Below are 23,430 nucleotides of genomic sequence, written 5' to 3' on the forward strand. Positions count from 1 at the left end.
GCCCTGGTAGTGTAGACAGAATGGTGGTGATTTATTAACAAAACCTACTTCTCTCCCCCCTTGTCCTTTAATGACTGACTGCCTGATGTTATTGTGTGTGTGTGTGTGTGTATCTGCATATTGAGAGCAGCTCCGAGGGCATCGACACATGGACGTACTAGCACCGTCATCCAGAACATCAGCCTGTTCAGTCCCCTCCCTTCAGAATGTGTGGGGAATAACAGGCCTGGCTGTTGCTGCAGATGTTATTGTGTTGCCCTACATTCTCCTTGACCTTGGTATTTACAGTAATACAATTAGCCTGGTTCTAATTGTTTTCAACTGTGTGATAACAAATAATCCATTGTAATAATGTTATAAAACAGTAAATAACTCAAATACAATTGATTCTGTATATTTGTATTTCAATATTTAATAAATGATAATCCAAGTACTTCATGTTTTCATTTTAATACATAGGAAGAGGATTCCTTATTCCTTAATATAATTTAGTTTATTTAAAAAAAACACCAGTAAAACACGAATGCATCAATTTCCCCACTATAACATGATTAATTACTCAATTCATAATTCATTGCAGTGATAAAGTTTTTTTTTTTTTAGGTCACAACAATAGCTCTCTCGTATCAGGGTGTTCCTTCCTCCAGTTAGTGACCACAGCTAAACATTGGCCAATAACAGGCAGGAACATCCTTCCCTGTGGGAATGACACAACAAATGACAATAAAGCAAATGTGTTGGAAATAAAGTCGTGTTCTGCGGTCAACGTGTTCCTCCAGTGGTGACCAGCTAGCGGGCTACTGGGCAGGTCTTTATTTGGACCTCTAAGACGGAGTAAATCCCAAAAGCTGTTCGATTGGTTTGTAACGCCACTCATCTGCTTCCAGCTCTTCAACCAAACTGGCCAGTTTCTCCATTCTAGATACCTGTTGATCTAAAAAAAAAACAGATCAGTGAAATGTGCTGTTAGATCAAAGCATTGCATTCCTTTGTATCCCTTACCAGAGTTATTTTTCCCTAAACAACAAATGTGTCCTAAATAGCACCCTATTCCCTATATAGTGGGCTACTTTTGACCAGCGCCATAGGGCTCTGGTTGAAGGTAGTCCACTATATATAGGAAATAGGGTGCCATTTGAGATGCACTCTTAGGCATTCATTATTATTATTATTTTTAAAGACAACTGCAATAAAATAATTGAATGAAGAGACTGATGGACTTACCATGCTTCACTTGTTTCAGTGTTGACGCCACCTGGTAGCTGAACACAGACTCACACAGAAATCTGTCTGAGCCGTCTGAAGACACAAGAGTTCATGTTCACTATCACATCAACTACTGTTATGCTTTCCTCAACTATCACATGTTACAAAATACTGTAGTGGTAGACAAGTTAGTTTAGCCCTGAGATAGTTTAAACAACAAGAATGGAAACGTGCCTTCTGGATCACAACCCAAACCAGCACACGCACACGCGCGCACACACTCACACACACACACGCACTCACACTAAACTATTAGGCTATAGATCTATTATATAACATTACGTATTATAGTATATGGTTTTGTGGTACAAACTATTTAATACCCAATCCTCCGGGCGAGCACAATCCTCAGTAATTACCGAGTAAGTAAGTAGAGGAGTTGGCTAAAACATGATATAACTCCTCACATTATGCCAACATGTGCCACCGTTCAGTTTGCTGGAGAATAAAAAGACTAGCCAAAATAATCAACTAGCACACAATGTGTCACAAATGGCACTCTGTTCCCTAGATAGTGCACTACTGTTGACCATGGCCCTAGACAGTGCACTACTGTTGACCATGGCCCTAGACAGTGCACTACTGTTGACCATGGCCCTAGACAGTGCACTACTGTTGACCATGGCCCTAGACAGTGCACTACTGTTGACCATGGCCCTAGACAGTGCACTACTGTTGACCATGGCCCTAGACAGTGCACTACTGTTGACCATGGGCCTAGACATGTTGACCATGGCCCTAGACAGTGCACTACTGTTGACCATGGGCCTAGACAGTGCACTACTATTGACCATGGCCCTAGACAGTGCACTACTGTTGACCATGGGCCTAGACAGTGCACTACTGTTGACCATGGCCCTAGACAGTGCACTACTGTTGACCATGGCCCTAGACAGTGCACTACTATTGACCATGGCCCTAGACAGTGCACTACTGTTGACCATGGCCCTAGACAGTGCACTACTGTTGACCATGGCCCTAGACAGTGCACTACTGTTGACCATGGCCCTTGACAGTGCACTACTGTTGACCATGGCCCTAGACAGTGCACTACTGTTGACCATGGCCCTAGACAGTGCACTACTGTTGACCATGGCCCTAGACAGTGCACTACTGTTGACCATGGCCCTAGACAGTGCACTACTGTTGACCATGGCCCTAGACAGTGTACTACTGTTGACCATGGCCCTAGACATGTTGACCATGGGCCTAGAAAGTGCACTACTATTGACCATGGCCCTAGACAGTGCACTACTGTTGATCATGGCCCTAGACATGTTGACCATGGCCCTAGACATGTTGACCATGGGCCTAGAAAGTGCACTACTATTGACCATGGCCCTAGACAGTGCACTACTGTTGATCATGGCCCTAGACATGTTGACCATGGGCCTAGACAGTGCACTACTATTGACCATGGCCCTAGACAATGGACTACTGTTGATCATGGCCCTAGACAATGGACTACTGTTGATCATGGCCCTAGACAGTGCACTACTGTTGATCATGGCCCTAGACAGTGCACTACTGTTGACCATGGCCCTAGACAGTGCACTACTGTTGACCATGGCCCTAGACAGTGCACTACTGTTGACCATGGCCCTAGACAGTGCACTACTGTTGACCATGGCCCTAGACAGTGCACTACTGTTGACCATGGCCCTAGACAGTGCACTACTGTTGACTATGGCCCTAGACATGTTGACCATGGCCCTAGACATGTTGACCATGGCCCTAGATAGTGCACTACTGTTGACCATGGCCCTAGACAGTGCACTACTGTTGACCATGGCCCACATGATATTAGTGCACAAGGTAGGATTAGGTTCTTCAACTGGCCGGCCCACGGACCGAATTCGGTCCCCCCCATTTTCAATGTTGGCCAAAAGAATCAAAACATCAGCTCCAAGTGATTACATTTTTTGCGAAATCTGTTCCCAAGTATTCCTGGGCAGAATAGAGAGACACATCTGATCAATCATATACAGTATACAAGTAAGCAAGGTTTGATATAATATTTTGACTAAAACAATCTGTTTGGCCTTCTTGCGATTTCTGATTATGTCCAGGCCCCCGACCATACACTCAAGTAAAAACAAAAATCATCCCGCGGCTGAATCTAGTTGATGATCCCTGGTATAGGGAATAGGGTGCCATTTAATAATTATTTTTTAATATATATTTTTTAATTTTATTTAACTAGGCAAGTCAGGTAAGAACAAATTCTTATTTACAAGGACGACCTACCCCGGGCCAAACCCTCCCCTAACCCGGATGACGCTGGACCAATTGTGCGCCGCCCTATGGCACAGGCCCCAAAAACAAAGTGGAAAAGAACCCCAACCCTGGCCACCAGCTTCACTGCTGTCCCACTTAACAGTGAGCCCATTAGTCCTCTGAACACCCAGTGCTTTCCAGCACAATGATCCAAACTAAGACATTCATTACAACACAATGTTTGATTTGGGGTCTATGAGGTAACAAAGGATGGGGCACCCTATCCTAATATAGTGTACAACTCTGGCACATAAGGCTCTGGTCAAAATTAGTGCACAACGTAGGTAATAGGGTGTCATTTGGGATGCACAAAGCAGGGGCAAGGAGCCAGATGGCCCATTGGGTTCAAACAAACAGATCCTCTTGTGTGATGTGACAAAACTGGTGGTGGGTGTTGTGGGCTGACCCATTGGCAGAGCACTGACTGCTTGCTGGTGCCCATGTACGTCCTCTGTTGGATGAAGATCCAACTATGATTCAAAGGATCATGGGTCACCAACTCTAGATCAAAGGATCACTAACTACACTTGACTTGAAGCCAGATTGATTTGGGTGTGAGGGAAGTGGGGCACACTGGCGATGCGCGTTGTGGGGTGACGTTGGGGCAGAGCATTGACTGTCGCTGGTAGCAGTGCACGTCCTCCTGGAGGAAGAGCCAACTACGACGCATGGTAGCTAGGTCATTAAGGGAACAGTGAAAAGTTCCAGGGACACATTGTTTATCTTGTGGGTAAAATCCAGACAAGCTACACTTGACTTGAAGCCAGATAGAATAGTTGTAAGAGAAGTGTGGCTAGGCATATGTACAGAAGGGGCTTGTATTCAGAACCACACACACATGTACAGTAGCTAACCACACACACACACACACACACACACACACACACACACACACACACACACACACAGAAACATTAATCGATCTGAAACACACAACATCACTGTATATGGGATATGAGCACGATTAATATTGCAATCAGAGCCAATAACAATGTTCAGAATGTTGCAGGTAGAACGTACAGAACAGACAAGGTTTTCTAGAACTCCAAAAGAATCCTCATCACCGGTCTTGTCTCTTGCAACGTTCTGAACCTATATTCCAAAGCCACTGATGATTGGCCTGTGTCAAAGAAAGCCTACCTTCCATCATCTCCCCGGCTCCTTTGGGATAAGTGTAGAGGACCTTACGCGGGGGGATGAGCTCAGACGCGCTGAATCCAGAGCCAGTCACGGAGCTCCCACTAACCCCTCCGGCAGAGGAGGATGAGGAGGAGGCTGCCATTCCAACTGAGGAAGAGGAACTACAACGGCAAAATCATGATCACCAAGTTCAGAGTCGTGTATTGCGGATAAATACAGTCCCAAATGACCAGCAATATTTATTCAAAGTAAATTTAGCTAACGTTAGCTGAGCAGCATTAGCACAGATAGAACACGTTATACAAATCTTTGTCATATTACATTAGCATGACTAGCTAGTTAACGTTGGCTAACAACACAAGGCTAACAACATTATGAATAACAAACTGACAAACATAGCATGAAACATGAAACACAGCGCATTTACTACTGAAGCAAACTTTCCACAAAATAAATCAGACATACGATTATTATTGAAGTGATGAACCTACCACTGGTGATGGAGAAAGCGGTTGTTTATGTTTCTGGTTAGCTACCCCAACAATAACCCCCGCTTTACGGCTTGGGCGACATATAAATCAAATGTTGATATCGGCGCATCATTCATTTGTTGCGAGCGCGGAATGTTTATCCATGCGGTTTAGAAATCAGCGACGACGTAATCAGCTGGTTACTTTACGTCAAACTGCCGTATGTCGCAAAACAGCCAAAGAGCCCACACGTAGTTGGCAGCTACTATCCACTACAGTATACATCGTTTTATTTACTATTCAAGATAACTGCTACAATGGAAATCTTACGTCCATCATTGATCAACATAAGTGGAAGAGTATACAGAAGAAATACGATCAAAGAAGACCAGTATGAAGAGGGGGAAGAGGACGACTCCTACATGGGACCACCAGGTAGCTAGGTCCTCGGTGCCAGCCATTATACCTCAGTGGTGCTAGCGCCCTACACCCCCAGATAACTCTAGCTAGCTAGCTAGATAAGACAGATGGCTACAATACTGTACAGTACTACCAGATTATTGACTTTATTCTACTGAGACTTAGCTAGTTATAGCTGACCAATTGACCACCACATTGTGTTGTGGGATGCTTGTCTCCTCTAAATGTAGCTGTCTCCTCTCCCATTTGTCCCTGCTGCACCTATTATGGAACACCAACATGTTCTTGCCAATCTCACAAATGCACGTTGTTGTTTTGATTAGCAAGTGAACAGTTTGACGAAGAAGAAGAAGAGTTCTGTGACAGCCACTCCATAGAACAGACGGACAAAGGTTTCAGCTGTGCCATTGATGTCCCAAGTGTTCTTTACAAGTGAGTTACAAACACCATGTAGGCTATGCGCCCTAAAATTTTGTATTTATTTTTATTTTATTTTACCTTTATTTAACCAGGTAGGCAAGTTGAGAACAAGTTCTCATTTACAATTGCGACCTGGCCAAGATAAAGCAAAGCAGTTAGACACATACAACAACACAGAGTTACACATGGAGTAAAACAAACATACAGTCAATAATACAGTATAAACAAGTCTATATACAATGTGAGCAAATGAGGTGAGAAGGGAGGTAAAGGCAAAAAAGGCCATGGTGGCAAGGTAAATACAATATAGCAAGTAAAACACTAGAATGGTAGTTTTGCAATGGAAGAATGTGCAAAGTAGAAATAAAAATAATGGGGTGCAAAGGAGCAAAATAAATAAATACATTAAATACAGTTGGGAAAGAGGTAGTTGTTTGGGCTAAATTATAGGTGGGCTATGTACAGGTGCAGTAATCTGTGAGCTGCTCTGACAGTTGGTGCTTAAAGCTAGTGAGGGAGATAAGTGTTTCCAGTTTCAGAGATGGTAATGGTACCCTATCCCCTATATAGTGCATTACTTTTGACCAGAGCCCCAAGGGCCATTTGGGATGCACTTCATGAGTCGATGACTGCATATGAGGTTGTTAGTCCATTTTAGAATCCGGGACTAGATGACCCACACTCTCGTCTCTAACGCGTGAGCTCAACATTTCCGAACCGTCCCATTACAGATGAAAATGTTGAATAAACCTCATTTTGATTTACATTACCCGTTGTCCACAGGGAAGCGTTTTGTAGCCGGACTTTCAGTACGCTGGTCTGCATATGATTCTGTTGGTTTGGAGTTTCAATACTTCACGCAATTCGTATGTGACGTAAACGTTGCAGCACAATATGTAAACAATGGCCAAGTGTAACCGTACCAGAGACCGAACGTTGCAGCACAATATGTAAACGATGGCCAAGTGTAACCGTACCAGAGACCGAACGTTGCAGCACAATTTGTAAACGATGGCAAAGTGTAACCGTACCAGAGACCGAACGTTGCAGCACAATATGTAAACGATGGCCAAGTGTAACCGCACCAGAGACCGAACGTTGCAGCACAATATGTAAACGATGGCCAAGTGTAACCGTACCAGAGACCGAACGTTGCAGCACAATATGTAAACAATGGCCAAGTGTAACCGTACCAGAGACCGAACGTTGCAGCACAATATGTAAACAATGGCCAAGTGTAACCGCACCAGAGACCGAACGTTGCAGCACAATATGTAAACGATGGCCAAGTGTAAACCGTACCAGAGACCGAACGTTGCAGCACAATATGTAAACAATGGCCAAGTGTAAACCGTACCAGAGACCGAACGTTGTAGCACAATATGTAAACGATGGCCAAGTGTAACCGCACCAGAGACCGAACGTTGTAGCACAATATGTAAACGATGGCCAAGTGTAACCGCACCAGAGACCGAACGTTGTAGCACAATATGTAAACGAGGGCCAAGTGTAACCCCACCAGAGACCGAACGTTGTAGCACAATATGTAAACGAGGGCCAAGTGTAAACCCCACCAGAGACCGAACGTTGTAGCACAATATGTAAACGATGGCCAAGTGTAAACCGTACCAGAGACCGAACGTTGCAGCACAATATGTAAACAATGGCCAAGTGTAACCGTACCAGAGACCGAACGTTGCAGCACAATATGTAAACGATGGCAAAGTGTAAACCCACCAGAGACCGAACGTTGCAGCACAATATGTAAACGATGGCCAAGTGTAACCGTACCAGAGACCGAACGTTGCAGCACAATATGTAAACAATGGCCAAGTGTAACCCCACCAGAGACCGAACGTTGCAGCACAATATGTAAACAATGGCCAAGTGTAAACCCACCAGAGACCGAACGTTGCAGCACAATATGTAAACGATGGCCAAGTGTAACCGCACCAGAGACCGAACGTTGTAGCACATTATGTAAACGATGGCCAAGTGTAACCGTACCAGAGACCGAACGTTGCAGCACAATATGTAAACGATGGCCAAGTGTAAACCGTACCAGAGACCGAACGTTGCAGCACAATATGTAAACGATGGCCAAGTGTAACCGTACCAGAGACCGAACGTTGCAGCACAATATGTAAACGAGGGCCAAGTGTAACCCCACCAGAGACCGAACGTTGCAGCACAATATGTAAACAATGGCCAAGTGTAACCGTACCAGAGACCGAACGTTGCAGCACAATATGTAAACGATGGCCAAGTGTAAACCGTACCAGAGACCGAACGTTGCAGCACAATATGTAAACAATGGCCAAGTGTAACCGTACCAGAGACCGAACGTTGCAGCACAATATGTAAACAATGGCCAAGTGTAACCGTACCAGAGACCGAACGTTGCAGCACAATATGTAAACAATGGCCAAGTGTAACCGCACCAGAGACCGAACGTTGCAGCACAATATGTAAACGATGGCCAAGTGTAACCGTACCAGAGACCGAACGTTGCAGCACAATATGTAAACGATGGCCAAGTGTAAACCGTACCAGAGACCGAACGTTGCAGCACAATATGTAAACAATGGCCAAGTGTAACCGCACCAGAGACCGAACGTTGCAGCACAATATGTAAACGATGGCCAAGTGTAACCGTACCAGAGACCGAACGTTGCAGCACAATATGTAAACGATGGCCAAGTGTAACCGTACCAGAGACCGAACGTTGCAGCACAATATGTAAACGATGGCCAAGTGTAACCGCACCAGAGACCGAACGTTGCAGCACAATATGTAAACGATGGCCAAGTGTAACCGTACCAGAGACCGAACGTTGCAGCACAATATGTAAACAATGGCCAAGTGTAACCGCACCAGAGACCGAACGTTGCAGACTTTTAATTTGCAGTAAGACGCAAGCACTTCCAGCTGATTGCGAAGGAAATGTGGTTCAGGCGACAACGTTTGGCGACGTGCCATGCATCAGAAGATTGAAAATACATACACACTTTGCCCGTGCTCATTTCACATACACTTGTTACGTTCCCCAGTTTATGTGTTGTAGTTTGGGTATTTGCATGTGTTTTATTTCAGGAAATGGCTTCCTGAAATCCTCAAGCAGCTGATTGGTTGACTCCAGGGCTAATTGGAGAGCTGACCCCGCCCCCTCGTCAAGACACAGCTGTCTCCAATTACCCATTCAATCTGAAGCTATATAAAAGCCAGTGTCCTGTTCAGGATAGGGACACTGGATAGGGACACATATCTATAACAGTATGTGGACACATATCTATAACAGTATGTGGACACCCCTCCAAACTGTCTCTGGAAGCAACGTCAGCAGATATGTGGACACCCCTTCAAATTAGAGGATTAGGCTATTTCAGCCACACCCGTTGTTGACAGGTGTATAAAATCCAGCACACAGCCATGCAATCTCCACAGACAAACATTGGCAGTAGAATGGCCTTCCTGAAGAGCTCAGTGACTTTCAACGTGGCACCGTCATAGGATGCTACCTTCTAACAAGTCAGTTTGTCAAATTTCTTCTCTGCTAGAGCTTCCCCTGTCGACAGTAAGTGCTGTTAATGTGAAGTGGAAATGTCTAGGAGCAGCAACGGCTCAACCGCGAAGTGGTAGACCACACAAGCTCACAGAACGGGACCGCCTAGTGCTGAAGCACGTATCGCATAAAAATCGTCTGTCCTCGGTTGCAACACTCACTACCGACTTCCAAACTGTCTCTGGAAGCAACGTCAGCACAATAACTGTTCGGGAGCTTCATGAACTAGGTTTCCGTGGCTGAGCAGCCGCACACAAGCCTAAGATCACCATGCAATGCCAAGCTTCAGCTGGAGTTTATTTATTTTATTTTACCTTTATTTTACTAGGCAAGTCAGTTAAGAACAAATTCTTATTTTCAATGATGGCCTAACTGCCTGTTCAGGGGCAGAACAACAGATTTTGTACCTTGTCAGCTTGGGGATTTGAACTTGCAACCTTTCGGTTACTAGTCCAATGCTTTAACCATTAGGCTACCTTGCCACCCCAGTGGTGTAAAGCTCACTGCCATTAGACTCTAGAGCAGTGGAAACGTGTTCTCTTGAGTGATGAATCACGCTTCACTATCTGGCAGTCTGACGGACGAATCTGGGTTTGGAGGATGCCAGAGGAACACTACCTACCCCAATGTATAATGCCAACTGCGAAGTTTGGTGGAGGAGGAGTGATAGTCTGGGGCTCTTTTCATGGTTCGGGCCCCTTAGTTCCAGTGAAGGGTAATTTTAACAGTACAGCATACAATGACATTCTATACAATTCTGTGCCCCTTTACAGTTTCAGCATGACAACACCCCTGTGCACAAAGCGAGGTCCATACAGAAATGTTTTATCGAGATTGGTGTGGAAGAACTTGACTGGCCTGCACAGAGCCCTGACCGCAACCCAATCAAACACCTTTAGGATGAATTGAAACACCGACTGCGAGCCAGGACTAATCACCCAACATCCGTGCCTGACCTCACTAATGCTCTTGTGGCTGAATGGAAGCATGCCCCCACAACAATGTTCCAACATCTAGTGGAAAGCCTTCCCAGAAGAGTGGAGGCTGTTATAGCAGCAAAGAGGGGGGGACCAACTCCATATTAATGCCCATGATTTTGGAATGAGATGTTTGAACAGGTGTCCACAGTGTAGCAGGAATACAAGCTGACAGAGTCAAACAGACCGACGCCCCATAAAGTCTGGTTAATAAACCTCTGTGTTTATCTCCACTTCCTACGTCACATTTAAATATAATTTTATTCAACATTCTAGCTTGTAGTTAAGACTACATGAGGTAACCATGGTAACAGCGTAATATTTTAGGCAAATTAGGTGTGTGTGTGTGTGTGTGTGTGTGTGTGTTTGTGTGTGTTTCATTAGGGCTATGTGTACATCGTCAATGAAAATCAAGGATACGGTGTACTAACCAGAGAAGTGTGTTGTTGCTTTTAACAGATACATCATCGGAAGGAAAGGAGAGACACGTAGAAGACTCGAGGCAGACACAAAGACAGACATCCACATTCCAAAACAAGGAGTGGAAGGACAGATCGGTGAGTGGCGTTTTATTAGCAGAGAGACCAGTACCTCTGGTCCAGGGCTTGAGCCTTCTTTCAGCCTTCTTGAAGAAGGGTCAGGCCTCACGTAACGCCCTGGACCAGAGCTTGGAGACCAGCCCAAACCAGAGGTTTATAGTAAAGATACTGGTGCAACACTGTAGCCTCGTCCCATATTATGACTGTTTGTGCTGTCTCACCAACTCCTGTGGTCGGAATTACTAGACAATTAATGTTTTTATTTTATTTAACCTTTATTTAACTAGGCAAGTGATTAACAATGACTATAGGAGTTCACTATGCAAGCACAAACAGATCTGGGACCAGTCTAGCAAAACTCTTCTTTCTCTATCTCTGGGAATTTCAGTGGTTTTCTGTCAGCAGTCAACTCATATTTTACTTGCTATATTGTATTTACTTTGCCACCATGGCCTTTTTTTTGCCTTTACCTCCCTTATCTCACCTAATTTGCTCACATTGTAGATAGACTTGTTTATACTGTATTATTGACTGTATGTTTGTTTTACTCCATGTCTAACTCTGTGTCGTTGTATGTGTCGAACTGCTTTGCTTTATCTTGGCCAGGTCGCAATTGTAAATGAGAACTTGTTCTCAACTTGCCTACCTGGTTAAATAAAGGTGAAATAAATAAAATAAAAATGAATGAGTTTAGTAATAAAAGTCAGCCAAGAACGTGGTTCCAGCAACCACACAAAACTCAAGACATTATCCATGAACCTCTGCTCTTCTCCTAAGGGCTAGAATCATGGGATATCAAAAATAAAAGTCTCACATTCACAGTCACACAATAACGGTCTCGCATTGTTCCAGTGATCACTGGCTCCCAGAAGGCCGCGGTGTCCTCTGCCGTGACTCGTGTCGAGCTCCTGGTGCAGAGCTTTCGCAAGAAGCAGCCGTTCACCCACTTCCTGTCGTTCGCTCTTAACCACCCTCAAGTTCAGGATGGATTCCTGAGGTTTAAAGAGGAGGTGTTGGAGCAGTGTTCTCAGGTAAGGAAGAGTGTGTGTGTGTGTGTTTGTGTGTGTCAGTGAGTGCGTGCATGGCGGATGGGAGGGATGACAATCTGTAAAATCGTGCATAATAGTCTCAAACTCCAGTTTGAGACTTGACTATATTCCATTCATGTTTATATTGACTGAATAGCTATCAGAGATCTTGGGTCCCTGTTTTAGTTTCTCTGGTTGTCTGGTTCTAAGGGTTAAATTGTGCAGATCTAGGATCAGCTTCCTCTTCCTCCAATACTAATCTCAACCATTAGTGGAGGAAATGCCAAACGGACCTAAGATCGGTGTCTAAGGGCAACTTCACCCTACAGTGTTTCTCTGTGCGGTCAGTTCATCGCTGGTCTCTCTCCTCTCTTGTTAAGGACCACGGAGTAGATGGAAGCATCTTCCAGAACCCTGCTAAGCTCCATCTAACAGTCGGCACCCTGGCTCTGCTGAACGACCTGGAAGTGACCCAAGCATGTAAACAACTCCAGCACTGTCAGGACTTTATCAAGTACGTATGACTGACTGACAACTGGGTCATGTTCATTAGGAATCAAACAGATGAAAACAGACTGAAACAGGGAGGGACTATCCCTATCTAGATTGTATAAAACATTGAGTTGGAGCCAGGAACACATGTTATGTCATGTAACACACATTATGTCATGTTATGTCAAGTAACACATTATGTTATGTAACTCATGTTATGTCATATTATGTAACACACATGTTATGTCATGTAACACACGCTATGTCATGTAACACACGTTATGTCATGTAACACACGTTATGTCATGTAACACACATGTTATGTCATGTAACACACATGTTATGTCATGTAACACACATGTTATGTCATGTAACACATGTTATGTCATGTCAAGTAACACATTGTCTTGTTATGTTATGTCAAGTAACACGTTATGTCATGTAACACACGTTATGTCATGTAACACACGTTATGTCATGTAACACACGTTATGTCATGTAACACATGTTATGTCATGTAACACACATTATGTCATGTCAAGTAACACATTGTCTTGTTATGTTATGTCAAGTAACACGTTATGTCATGTAACACACGTTATGTCATGTAACACACATTATGTCATGTCAAGTAACACATTGTCTTGTTATGTTATGTCAAGTAACACGTTATGTCATGTAACACACGTTATGTCATGTAACACACATTATGTCATGTCAAGTAACACATTGTCTTGTTATGTTATGTCAAGTAACACGTTATGTCATGTAACACACGTTATGTCATGTAACACACATTATGTCATGTCAAGTAACACATTGTCTTGTTATGTTATGTCAAGTAACACGTTATGTCATGTAACACACATTATGTCATGTAACACACATTGTCATGTCAAGTAACACATTGTCTTGTTATGTTATGTCAAGTAACATGTTATGTCATGTAACACACATTATGTCATGTAACACACATTATGTCATGTCAAGTAACACATTGTCTTGTTATGTTATGTCAAGTAACATGTTATGTCATGTAACACACGTTATTCTTGTAACACATTATGTCATGTTTCAGGACCATCACAGAAGGGAAGCCTCTCCCGCTGGAGGTGACAGGGATTGAGTACATGAACGATGACCCAGCCATGGTGGATGTCCTGTATGCCAAGGTCCAAGTGAAAGATGGTTCGGACAAGTAAGAGTCTGGTTCCTGGATACTCTCATGTCTCTTTCTTTAACCACAGTTTGTACCACAGTGACTCTGGCTCCTTGAAAAGCACTATATACAGTGCCTTTGGGAAAAGTATTCAGTATTCAGACCCCTTGACACAGCCTTATTCTAAAATGGATTAAATACAACAAAAAACCTCTGCAATCTACACACAATACCCCATAATGACATCACAATACCCCATAATGACAACACAATACCCCATAATGACATCACAATACCCCATAATGACAACACAATACCCCATAATGACATCACAATACCCCATAATGACACACAATACCCCATAATGACATCACAATACCCCATAATGACATCACAATACCCCATAATGACAACACAATACCCCATAATGACATCACAATACCCCATAATGACAACACAATACCCCATAATGACATCACAATACCCCATAATGACATCACAATACCCCATAATGACATCACAATACACCATAATGACATCACAATACCCCATAATGACATCACAATACCCCATAATGACACACAATACCCCATAATGACACACAATACCCCATAATGACATCACAATACCCCATAATGACACACAATACCCCATAATGACATCACAATACCCCATAATGACACACAATACCCCATAATGACACACAATACCCCATAATGACACACAATACCCCATAATGACATCACAATACCCCATAATGACACACAATACCCCATAATGACATCACAATACCCCATAATGACACACAATACCCCATAATGACACACAATACCCCATAATGACATCACAATACCCCATAATGACATCACAATACACCATAATGACATCACAATACACCATAATGACATCACAATACACCATAATGACAAAGCAAAAACTGATTTTTAAAATGATTTGCAAATGTATTAAAAATAAAAAACTGAAATACGTTATTTACGTAAGTATTCAGATACTTTGCTATGAGACTTGAAATTGAGCTCAGGTGCATCCTGTTTCTATTGATCATCCTTGATATGTTTTGAAAAATTGATTGAAGTTCACCTGTGGTAAATTCAATTGATAGGACATGATTTGGAAAGGCACACACCTGTCTATATAAGGTCCCACAGTTGTCAGTGCATGACAGAATGTTCTTGAGTGGCTCAGCCAGAGCCTGGACTTGAACCTGATCGATTGATCTCTGGAGAGACCTGAAAATAGCTGTGCAGCGACACTCCCCATCCAACCTGACAGAACTTGAGAGGATCTGCAGAGAAGAATGGGAGTCCTGGGGAACTCCCCAAATACAGGTGTGTCAAGCTTGTAGCGTCATACCCAAGAAGAGTTGAAGCTGTAATCGCTGCCAAAGGTGCTTCAACAAAGTTCTGAGTAAAGGGTCTGAGTACTTATGTAAATGTGCTATTTATGTTTTATGTTTTTAATACATTTGCAAACATTTCTAAAAACCTGTTTTTTCTTTGTCATTATGGTGTATTGTGATGTCATTATGGGGTATTGTGATGTCATTATGGTGTATTGTGATGTCATTATGGGGTATTGTGATGTCATTATGGTGTATTGTGTATAGATTGTTGAGGGGGGAAACAATTTAGTCCATTTTAGAATAAGTCTGCAACGTAACAAAATGTGGAAAAAGTCAAGGGGTCTGAGTACTTAACGAATGCACTGTAAATACCATGTAGTATAATTAGTATTTTTACAGTTGACTTTTTTTAATGACAGATTGAGTGACAATTAGTACATTAAAATGATGTTCATCGATAGGATGTCAACAGTGTGAGAGGGTTGCTCCCAGGTAACAACAACTAACTCTTGTGTTGACTGTCTGTGTTGACTGTGTGTTGACTGTCTGCTGTGCAGGCTGCAGACCATTGTGGAGCGGCTGGTGGACCACTTTGTTTCCTCAGGGCTGATGGTCAGAGAATGGGACAGAGTGAAACTGCACGGCACAGTGATGAACACTCTGTTCAGGAAGGATGCTTCAGGTAGGATGAAGAAAGTGGTTTTTGTCTATGGCCATCACTGATGTGTGTTTTAGGTATGTGTATTGGAGCTTCATCTTGAAAACAAGGACACTTACTAGAGTACACACACACACACAAACACACGTACTTGAAATGAAAATGCAAAATAAGTGTCACTGCTCTCTCAAAACAGCCTTTCCTCTGTGTAAAACTGTGTAAAACTGACCCAGAGTATCCTCCTGATAATGTGAGCCTGTTTCCCTCATTCTCCTCCCACTCAGAAAGATGGACATTAAGTCAGTCACTGGACACAGTCAGTCAGCATAAAGATGGACATTAAGTCAGTCACTGGACACAGTCAGTCAGCATAAAGATGGACATTAAGTCAGTCACTGGGCACGGAGTCACAGCATAAAGATGGACATTAAGTCAGTCACTGGACACGGAGTCACAGCATAAAGATGGACATTAAGTCAGTCACTGGGCACGGAGTCACAGCATAAAGATGGACATTAAGTCAGTCACTGGACACAGTCAGTCAGCATAAAGATGGACATTAAGTCAGTCACTGGACACAGTCAGTCAGCATAAAGATGGACATTAAGTCAGTCACTGGGCACGGAGTCACAGCATAAAGATGGACATTAAGTCAGTCACTGGACACGGAGTCAGTCAGCATAAAGATGGACATTAAGTCAGTCACTGGACACGGAGTCAGTCAGCATAAAGATGGACATTAAGTCAGTCACTGGACACGGAGTCAGTCAGCATAAAGATGGACATTAAGTCAGTCACTGGACACGGAGTCAGTCAGCATAAAGATGGACATTAAGTCAGTCACTGGACACTGAGTCACAGCATAAAGATGGACACAGAGTCACAGCATAAAGATGGACATTAAGTCAGTCACTGGGCACGGAGTCAGTCAGCATAAAGATGGACATTAAGTCAGTCACTGGGCACGGAGTCACAGCATAAAGATGGACATTAAGTCAGTCACTGGGCACGGAGTCAGTCAGCATAAAGATGGACATTAAGTCAGTCACTGGACACTGAGTCACAGCATAAAGATGGACATTAAGTCAGTCACTGGGCACGGAGTCACAGCATAAAGATGGACATTAAGTCAGTCACTGGGCACGGAGTCAGTCAGCATAAAGATGGACATTAAGTCAGTCACTGGGCACGGAGTCACAGCATAAAGATGGACACGGAGTGACAGTATAATCACATTAGTGAAACAAACTGACACCTGAACACACCACCCCATGTCAACAACACGGATGTAGCAACAACCATAACAACAATAACAACCCCTAGATTTAAAATGTTTTTTAAATTTATTTTATTTAACTAGGCAAGTCAGTTAAGAACAAATTCTTATTTACAAAAGGCAAAAGGCCTCCTGCGGGGGACGGGGGCTAGGATTAAAAATATATAAAATAAAATAATAAAATACAATGCAGCACAACATGGCAGCAGCACAACATGGCAGCAGCACAACATGGCAGCAGCACAACATGGCAGCAGCACAACATGGCAGCAGCACAACATGGCAGCAGCACAACATGGTAGCAGCACAACATGGCAGCAGCACAACATGGTAGCAGCACAACATGGTAGCAGCACAACATGGCAGCAGCACAACATGGCAGCAGCACAACATGGCAGCAGCACAACATGGTAGCAGCACAACATGGTAGCAGCACAACATGGCAGCAGCACAACATGGCAGCAGCACAACATGGTAGCAGGACAACATGGCAGCAGCACAACATGGTAGCAGCACAACATGGCAGCAGCACAACATGTTAGCAGCACAACATGGCAGCAGCACAACATGGTAGCAGCACAACATGGCAGCAGCACAACATGGCAGCAGCACAACATGGTAGCAGCACAACATGGCAGCAGCACAACATGGCAGCAGCACAACATGGCAGCAGCACAACATGGTAGCAGCACAACATGGTAGCAGCACAACATGGCAGCAGCACAACATGGCAGCAGCACAACATGGCAGCAGCACAACATGGCAGCAGCACAACATGGCAGCAGCACAACATGGCAGCAGCACAACATGGTAGCAGCACAATATGGTAGCAGCACAACATGGCAGCAGCACAACATGGCAGCAGCACAACATGGTAGCAGCACAACATGGCAGCAGCACAACATGGTAGCAGCACAACATGGTAGCAGCACAACATGGCAGCAGCACAACATGGCAGCAGCACAACATGGTAGCAGCACAACATGGTAGCAGCACAACATGGTAGCAGCACAACATGGCAGCAGCACAACATGGTAGCAGCACAACATGGTAGCAGCACAACATGGTACAAACATTATTGGGCACAGACAACAGCACAAAGGGCAAGAAGGTAGAGACAACAATACATCACACAAAGCAGCCACAACTGTCAGTATGAGTGTCCATGGAATGAGTCTTTGAATGAAGAGATAAAACCGTCCAGTCTGAGTGTTTGTTGCAACTCGTTGCAGTCGCTGGCTGCAGTGAACTGAGAAGAGGAGCGCCCCAGTCCCTGTTCCTGAAGTAGTAAACAGAGTTTTATTGGACGCTCTTGGGACAGACCCCTCCCTTTGTCCTGTGCTCTTGGGACAGACCCCTCCCTTTGTCCTGTGCTCTTGGACAGACCCCTCCCTTTGTCCTGTGCTCTTGGGACAGACCCCTCCCTTTGTCCTGTGCTCTTGGGACAGACCCCTCCCTTTGTCCTGTGCTCTTGGACAGACCCCTCCCTTTGTCCTGTGCTCTTGGACAGACCACTCCCTTTGTCCTGTGCTCTTGCACACTTTCAGCTGGCCAGCCCTGAGTTGTTGGCCAGTCTCTCAGCTGGCCAGCCCTGTGTAAACTCATGCGTGAAAGGACTAGGGCTGGACTTGATCCACGGCCAACTGAATGAAACCCCTTGTCACTGCTGTTGGAAAACACTCTGCCCTGTTGCACACAAACAGAGTTGTGGCCAAAGAGAGAGCGAGGGAGGGAGGGAAGGTTACTGTTGGTTCTGCACTTGTTGTTGACTAGCTCAGAATAGCACTGAATTGCTCAGAATGCAGTGTTTTAGGTACGTCACTGCTGCATACCAGATGAATGGTCAGCATTATGTTGTTAGAATCACAGCTGTTACATAACAGACAGGGACATTGACCAATCAGGGTGGTGGTGGTGGTAAGGCTGTCATCTGTTTAGTGTTTTTCAGAGCGAGAGTAATTTAGGATCATATCTCCCAGAACAGTTCATAGGGATATCCACCTGGTTTGAACAGTGTTGTAATAAACGGTGTGGTTGACGTTGAACTCCACTAAACCTCATTAACCCACATTTTTAGATTTTATAAAATAGAGTTGTCCACCTAATACACTAGATGTGTGTTTTGTTCATTAGGGTCAAAGGACCTTTTTTCAAAGTTCACCTTTTTGTTAACCAAATCTGTACTTTGGATATAAATGTCGCGTTCTAAGTGTCCAGACACCTTTTGTTAACCAAATCTGTATTTTGGATGTAAATGTCGTGTTCTAAGTGTCCAGACACCTTTTTGTACTTGGTTGTGAGGAAATGTAACCCCACCAGCGATAGACTTCCTCATGCTCGTTGTGCAGTTGCAGAGGCACAGATAAAACACCAACAAAGGCTCCAAAAACACCCAAATATATCTATTTTGGAAACGCCAATGCTCTCAGTTTCAGGGTTTACCCGCGGCGCTCAGGGTTTACCCACGGTGCTCTGGGTTTACCCGCGGTGCTCAGGGTTTACCTATCTTTTGTTGTGTGTTTTCCAGCCGAAGCCGGAGGAGGAAGGCAGCAGAACATGAAGGAGCGGGAGGCCTTCGATGCCAGGAACATATTAAAGGTCAGAGGTCAAACAACACAAACAAATAAACATCCTGGTGGTACCCTTTTTACCTGCCTGTTGTCTGTTGAACAATACAACCTTTAGGTCTGTCTCATTGGAGATCATTTCTCTCCTATATTGAGCAATAATACGTTTTTGTGGGTTATCTTTATTCTTGACTAGTACTCCCATAATATTTTGGGTGGAACGACTATTCACAGAAGCAATAGGAACATTCCAGGAAAACATAAAGCCTCCCGGGGCTTACATAATGCAGTAAGATTTAGCAGACTCACTCACTCAGTGAGATTTATTTAGCACCACTCATTCAGTCAGTCAGATGGTAGACAGTTCATTCAGTCAGTAAGATGGTCGGTAGTTCATTCAGTCAGTAAGATGGTAGACAGTTCATTCAGTCAGTAAGATGGTAGACAGTTCATTCAGTCAGTAAGATGGTGGACAGTTCAGTCAGTCAGTAAGATGGTAGACAGTTCATTCAGGCAGTAAGATGGTAGGTAGTTCAGTCAGTCAGTAAGATGGTAGGTAGTTCAGTCAGTCAGTAAGATGGTAGGTAGTTCAGTCAGTCAGTATGATGGTAGGTAGTTCAGTCAGTCAGTAAGATGGTAGGTAGTTCAGTCAGTCAGTAAGATGGTAGGTAGTTCAGTCAGTCAGTAAGATGGTAGGTAGTTCAGTCAGTCAGTAAGATGGTAGACAGTTCATTCAGTCAGTAAGATGGTAGGTAGTTCAGTCAGTCAGTCAGATGGTAGGTAGTTCAGTCAGTCAGTAAGATGGTAGACAGTTCAGTCAGTCAGTAAGATGGTAGACAGTTCAGTCAGTCGGTAAGATGGTAAACAGTTCATTCAGTCAGTAAGATGGTAGACAGTTCATTCAGTCAGTAAGATGGTAGACAGATCATTCAGTCAGTAAGATGGTAGACAGTTCATTCAGTCAGTCAGATGGTAGACAGTTCCTTCAGTCAGTAAGATGGTAGACAGTTACTTCAGTCAGTAAGATGGGGCTTACATAATGCAGTAAGATTTAGCAGACTCACTCACTCAGTGAGATTTATTTAGCACCACTCATTCAGTCAGTCAGATGGTAGACAGTTCATTCAGTCAGTAAAATGGTCGGTAGTTCATTCAGTCAGTAAGATGGTAGACAGTTCATTCAGTCAGTAAGATGGTAGACAGTTCATTCAGTCAGTAAGATGGTAGACAATTCATTCAGTCAGTAAGATGGTAGACATTTCATTCAGTCAGTAAGATGGTAGACAGTTCATTCAGTCAGTAAGATGGTAGACAGTTCATTCAGTCAGTAAGATGGTAGGTAGTTCAGTCAGTCAGTAAGATGGTAGGTAGTTCAGTCAGTCAGTAAGATGGTAGGTAGTTCATTCAAGATGGTAGGTAGTTCATTCAAGATGGTAGACAGTTCATTCAGTCAGTAAGATGGTAGACAGTTCAGTCAGTAAGATAGTGGACAGTTCAGTCAGTAAGATGGTAGACAGTTCATTCAGTCAGTAAGATGGTAGGTAGTTCAGTCAGTCAGTAAGATGGTAGGTAGTTCAGTCAGTCAGTAAGATGGTAGGTAGTTCAGTCAGTCAGTAAGATGGTAGGTAGTTCAGTCAGTCAGTAAGATGGTAGGTAGTTCAGTCAGTCAGTAAGATGGTAGGTAGTTCAGTCAGTCAGTAAGATGGTAGGTAGTTCAGTCAGTCAGTCAGTAAGATGGTAGGTAGTTCAGTCAGTCAGTAAGATGGTAGGTAGTTCAGTCAGTAAGATGGTAGACAGTTCAGTCAGTCAGTAAGATGGTAGACAGTTCATTCAGTCAGTAAGATGGTAGACAGTTCATTCAGTCAGTAAGATGGTAGACAGTTCCTTCAGTCAGTAAGATGGTAGACAAATCCTTCAGTCGGTAAGATGGTAGACAGTTCATTCAGTCAGTAAGATGGTAGTCAGTTCATTCAGTCAGTAAGATGGTCGGCAGTTCATTCAGTCAGTAAGATGGTAGACAGTTCATCAGTCAGTAAGATGGTCGGCAGTTCCTTCAGTCAGTAAGATGGTCGGCAGTTCCTTCAGTCAGTAAGATGGTCGGCAGTTCCTTCAGTCAGTAAGATGGTCGGCAGTTCATTCAGTCAGTAAGATGGTAGACAGTTCAGTCAGTCAGTAAGATGGTAGACAGTTCAGTCAGTCAGTAAGATGGTAGACAGTTCAGTCAGTCAGTAAGATGGTAGACAGTTCAGTCAGTCAGTAAAATGGCAGACAGTTCATTCAGTCAGTAAGATGGTAGACAGTTTATTCAAGATGGTAGACAGTTCATTCAGTCAGTAAGATGGTAGACAGTTCATTCAGTCAGTAAGATGGTAGTCAGTTCATTCAGTCAGTAAGATGGTAGACAGTTCATTCAGTCAGTAAGATGGTAGTCAGTTCATTCAGTCAGTAAGATGGTAGACAGTTCAGTCAGTCAGTAAGATGGTAGACAGTTCAGTCAGTCAGTAAGATGGTAGACAGTTCAGTCAGTCAGTAAGATGGTAGACAGTTCAGTCAGTCAGTAAAATGGCAGACAGTTCATTCAGTCAGTAAAATGGTAGACAGTTCATTCAGTCAGTAAGATGGTAGACAGTTCATTCAAGATGGTAGACAGTTAATTCAGTCAGTAAGATGGTAGACAGTTCAGTCAGTCAGTAAGATGGTAGACAGTTCAGTCAGTCAGTAAAATGGTAGACAGTTCAGTCAGTCAGTAAGATGGTAGACAGTTCATTCAAGATGGTAGACAGCTCAGTCAGTCAGTAAGATGGTAGACAGTTCAGTCAGTCAGTAAGATGGTAGACAGTTCAGTCAGTCAGTAAAATGGTAGACAGTTCAGTCAGTCAGTAAAATGGTAGACAGTTCAGTCAGTCAGTAAAATGGTAGACAGTTCATTCAGTCAGTAAAATGGTAGACAGTTCATTCAGTCAGTAAGATGGTAGTCAGTTAATTCAAGATGGTAGACAGTTCATTCAGTCAGTAAGATGGTAGTCAGTTCATTCTGTCCGTAAGATGGTAGGTAGTTCATTCAGTCAGTAAGATGGTGGTCAGTTCATTCAAGATGGTAGACAGTTCATTCAGTCAGTAAGATGGTAGATAGTTCATTCAGTCAATAAGATGGTAGTCAGTTCATTCAAGATGGTAGACAGTTCATTCAGTCAGTAAGATGTTAGTTAATTCAGTCAATAAGATGGTAGACAGTTCATTCAGTCAGTAAAATGGTAGACAGTTCATTCAGTCAGTAAAATGGTAGACAGTTCATTCAGTCAGTAAAATGGTAGACAGTTCGTTCAAGATGGTAGACAGTCATTCAGTCAGTAAGATGGTAGATAGTTCATTCAGTCAGTAAGATGGTAGTCAGTTCATTCAAGATGGTAGACAGTTCATTCAGTCAGTAAGATGGTAGACAGTTCATTCAGGCAGCAAGATGGTAGGTAGTTCATTCAGTCAGTAAGATGGTAGACAGTTCATTCAGTCAGTAAGATGGTAGATAGTTCATTCAGTCAATAAGATGGTAGTCAGTTCATTCAGTCAGTAAGATGGTAGTCAGTTCATTCAGTCAGTAAGATGGTAGTCAGTTCATTCAGTCGGTAAGATGGTAGTCAGTTCATTCAGTCAGTAAGATGGTAGTCAGTTCATTCAGTCAGCAAGATGGTAGTCAGTTCATTCAGTCAGCAAGATGGTAGATAGTTCATTCAGTCAATAAGATGGTAGTCAGTTCATTCAGTCAATAAGATGGTAGTCAGTTCATTCAGTCAGTAAGATGGTAGACAGTTCATTCAG

The 23,430-nt window shown here is 43.5% G+C and overlaps 2 protein-coding genes across 6 annotated transcripts in view; one reads left to right on the forward strand and one right to left on the reverse strand.

Moving 5' to 3' along the window:
* Positions 1–385: 385 nt before the first annotated feature.
* cj104 (CJ104 protein) lies at positions 386–5,235 on the reverse strand. The gene is given in 4 exon segments (NM_001160610.1): positions 386–934; positions 1,225–1,299; positions 4,684–4,830; positions 5,175–5,235. Coding segments are annotated over 3 exon segments (327 nt in total). The 5' UTR covers positions 4,826–4,830; positions 5,175–5,235; the 3' UTR covers positions 386–824.
* Positions 5,236–5,337: 102 nt separating this feature from the next.
* Positions 5,338–23,430, forward strand: part of LOC118943830 (activating signal cointegrator 1 complex subunit 1-like) — a 49,912-nt gene continuing 31,819 nt past the window's right edge. For 4 of the 5 annotated variants that reach the window (XR_005039113.1, XM_036959891.1, XM_036959893.1 and 1 more), the window contains exons 1-8: positions 5,338–5,588; positions 5,897–6,005; positions 10,992–11,089; positions 11,924–12,102; positions 12,480–12,613; positions 13,670–13,789; positions 15,671–15,795; positions 19,575–19,645. Coding sequence is in view for 4 of the 5 variants with exons in the window: in XM_036959891.1 (XP_036815786.1) it covers positions 5,471–5,588; positions 5,897–6,005; positions 10,992–11,089; positions 11,924–12,102; positions 12,480–12,613; positions 13,670–13,789; positions 15,671–15,795; positions 19,575–19,645 (954 nt within the window). In the remaining variant the exon portion in view is untranslated. The remainder of the gene's footprint in view (positions 5,589–5,896; positions 6,006–10,991; positions 11,090–11,923; positions 12,103–12,479; positions 12,614–13,669; positions 13,790–15,670; positions 15,796–19,574; positions 19,646–23,430) is intronic. The other variant, XM_036959895.1, reaches the window with a different exon arrangement.

This window comes from Oncorhynchus mykiss, chromosome 23, assembly GCF_013265735.2.
Source record: "Oncorhynchus mykiss isolate Arlee chromosome 23, USDA_OmykA_1.1, whole genome shotgun sequence".
Taxonomy (NCBI): domain Eukaryota; kingdom Metazoa; phylum Chordata; class Actinopteri; order Salmoniformes; family Salmonidae; genus Oncorhynchus; species Oncorhynchus mykiss.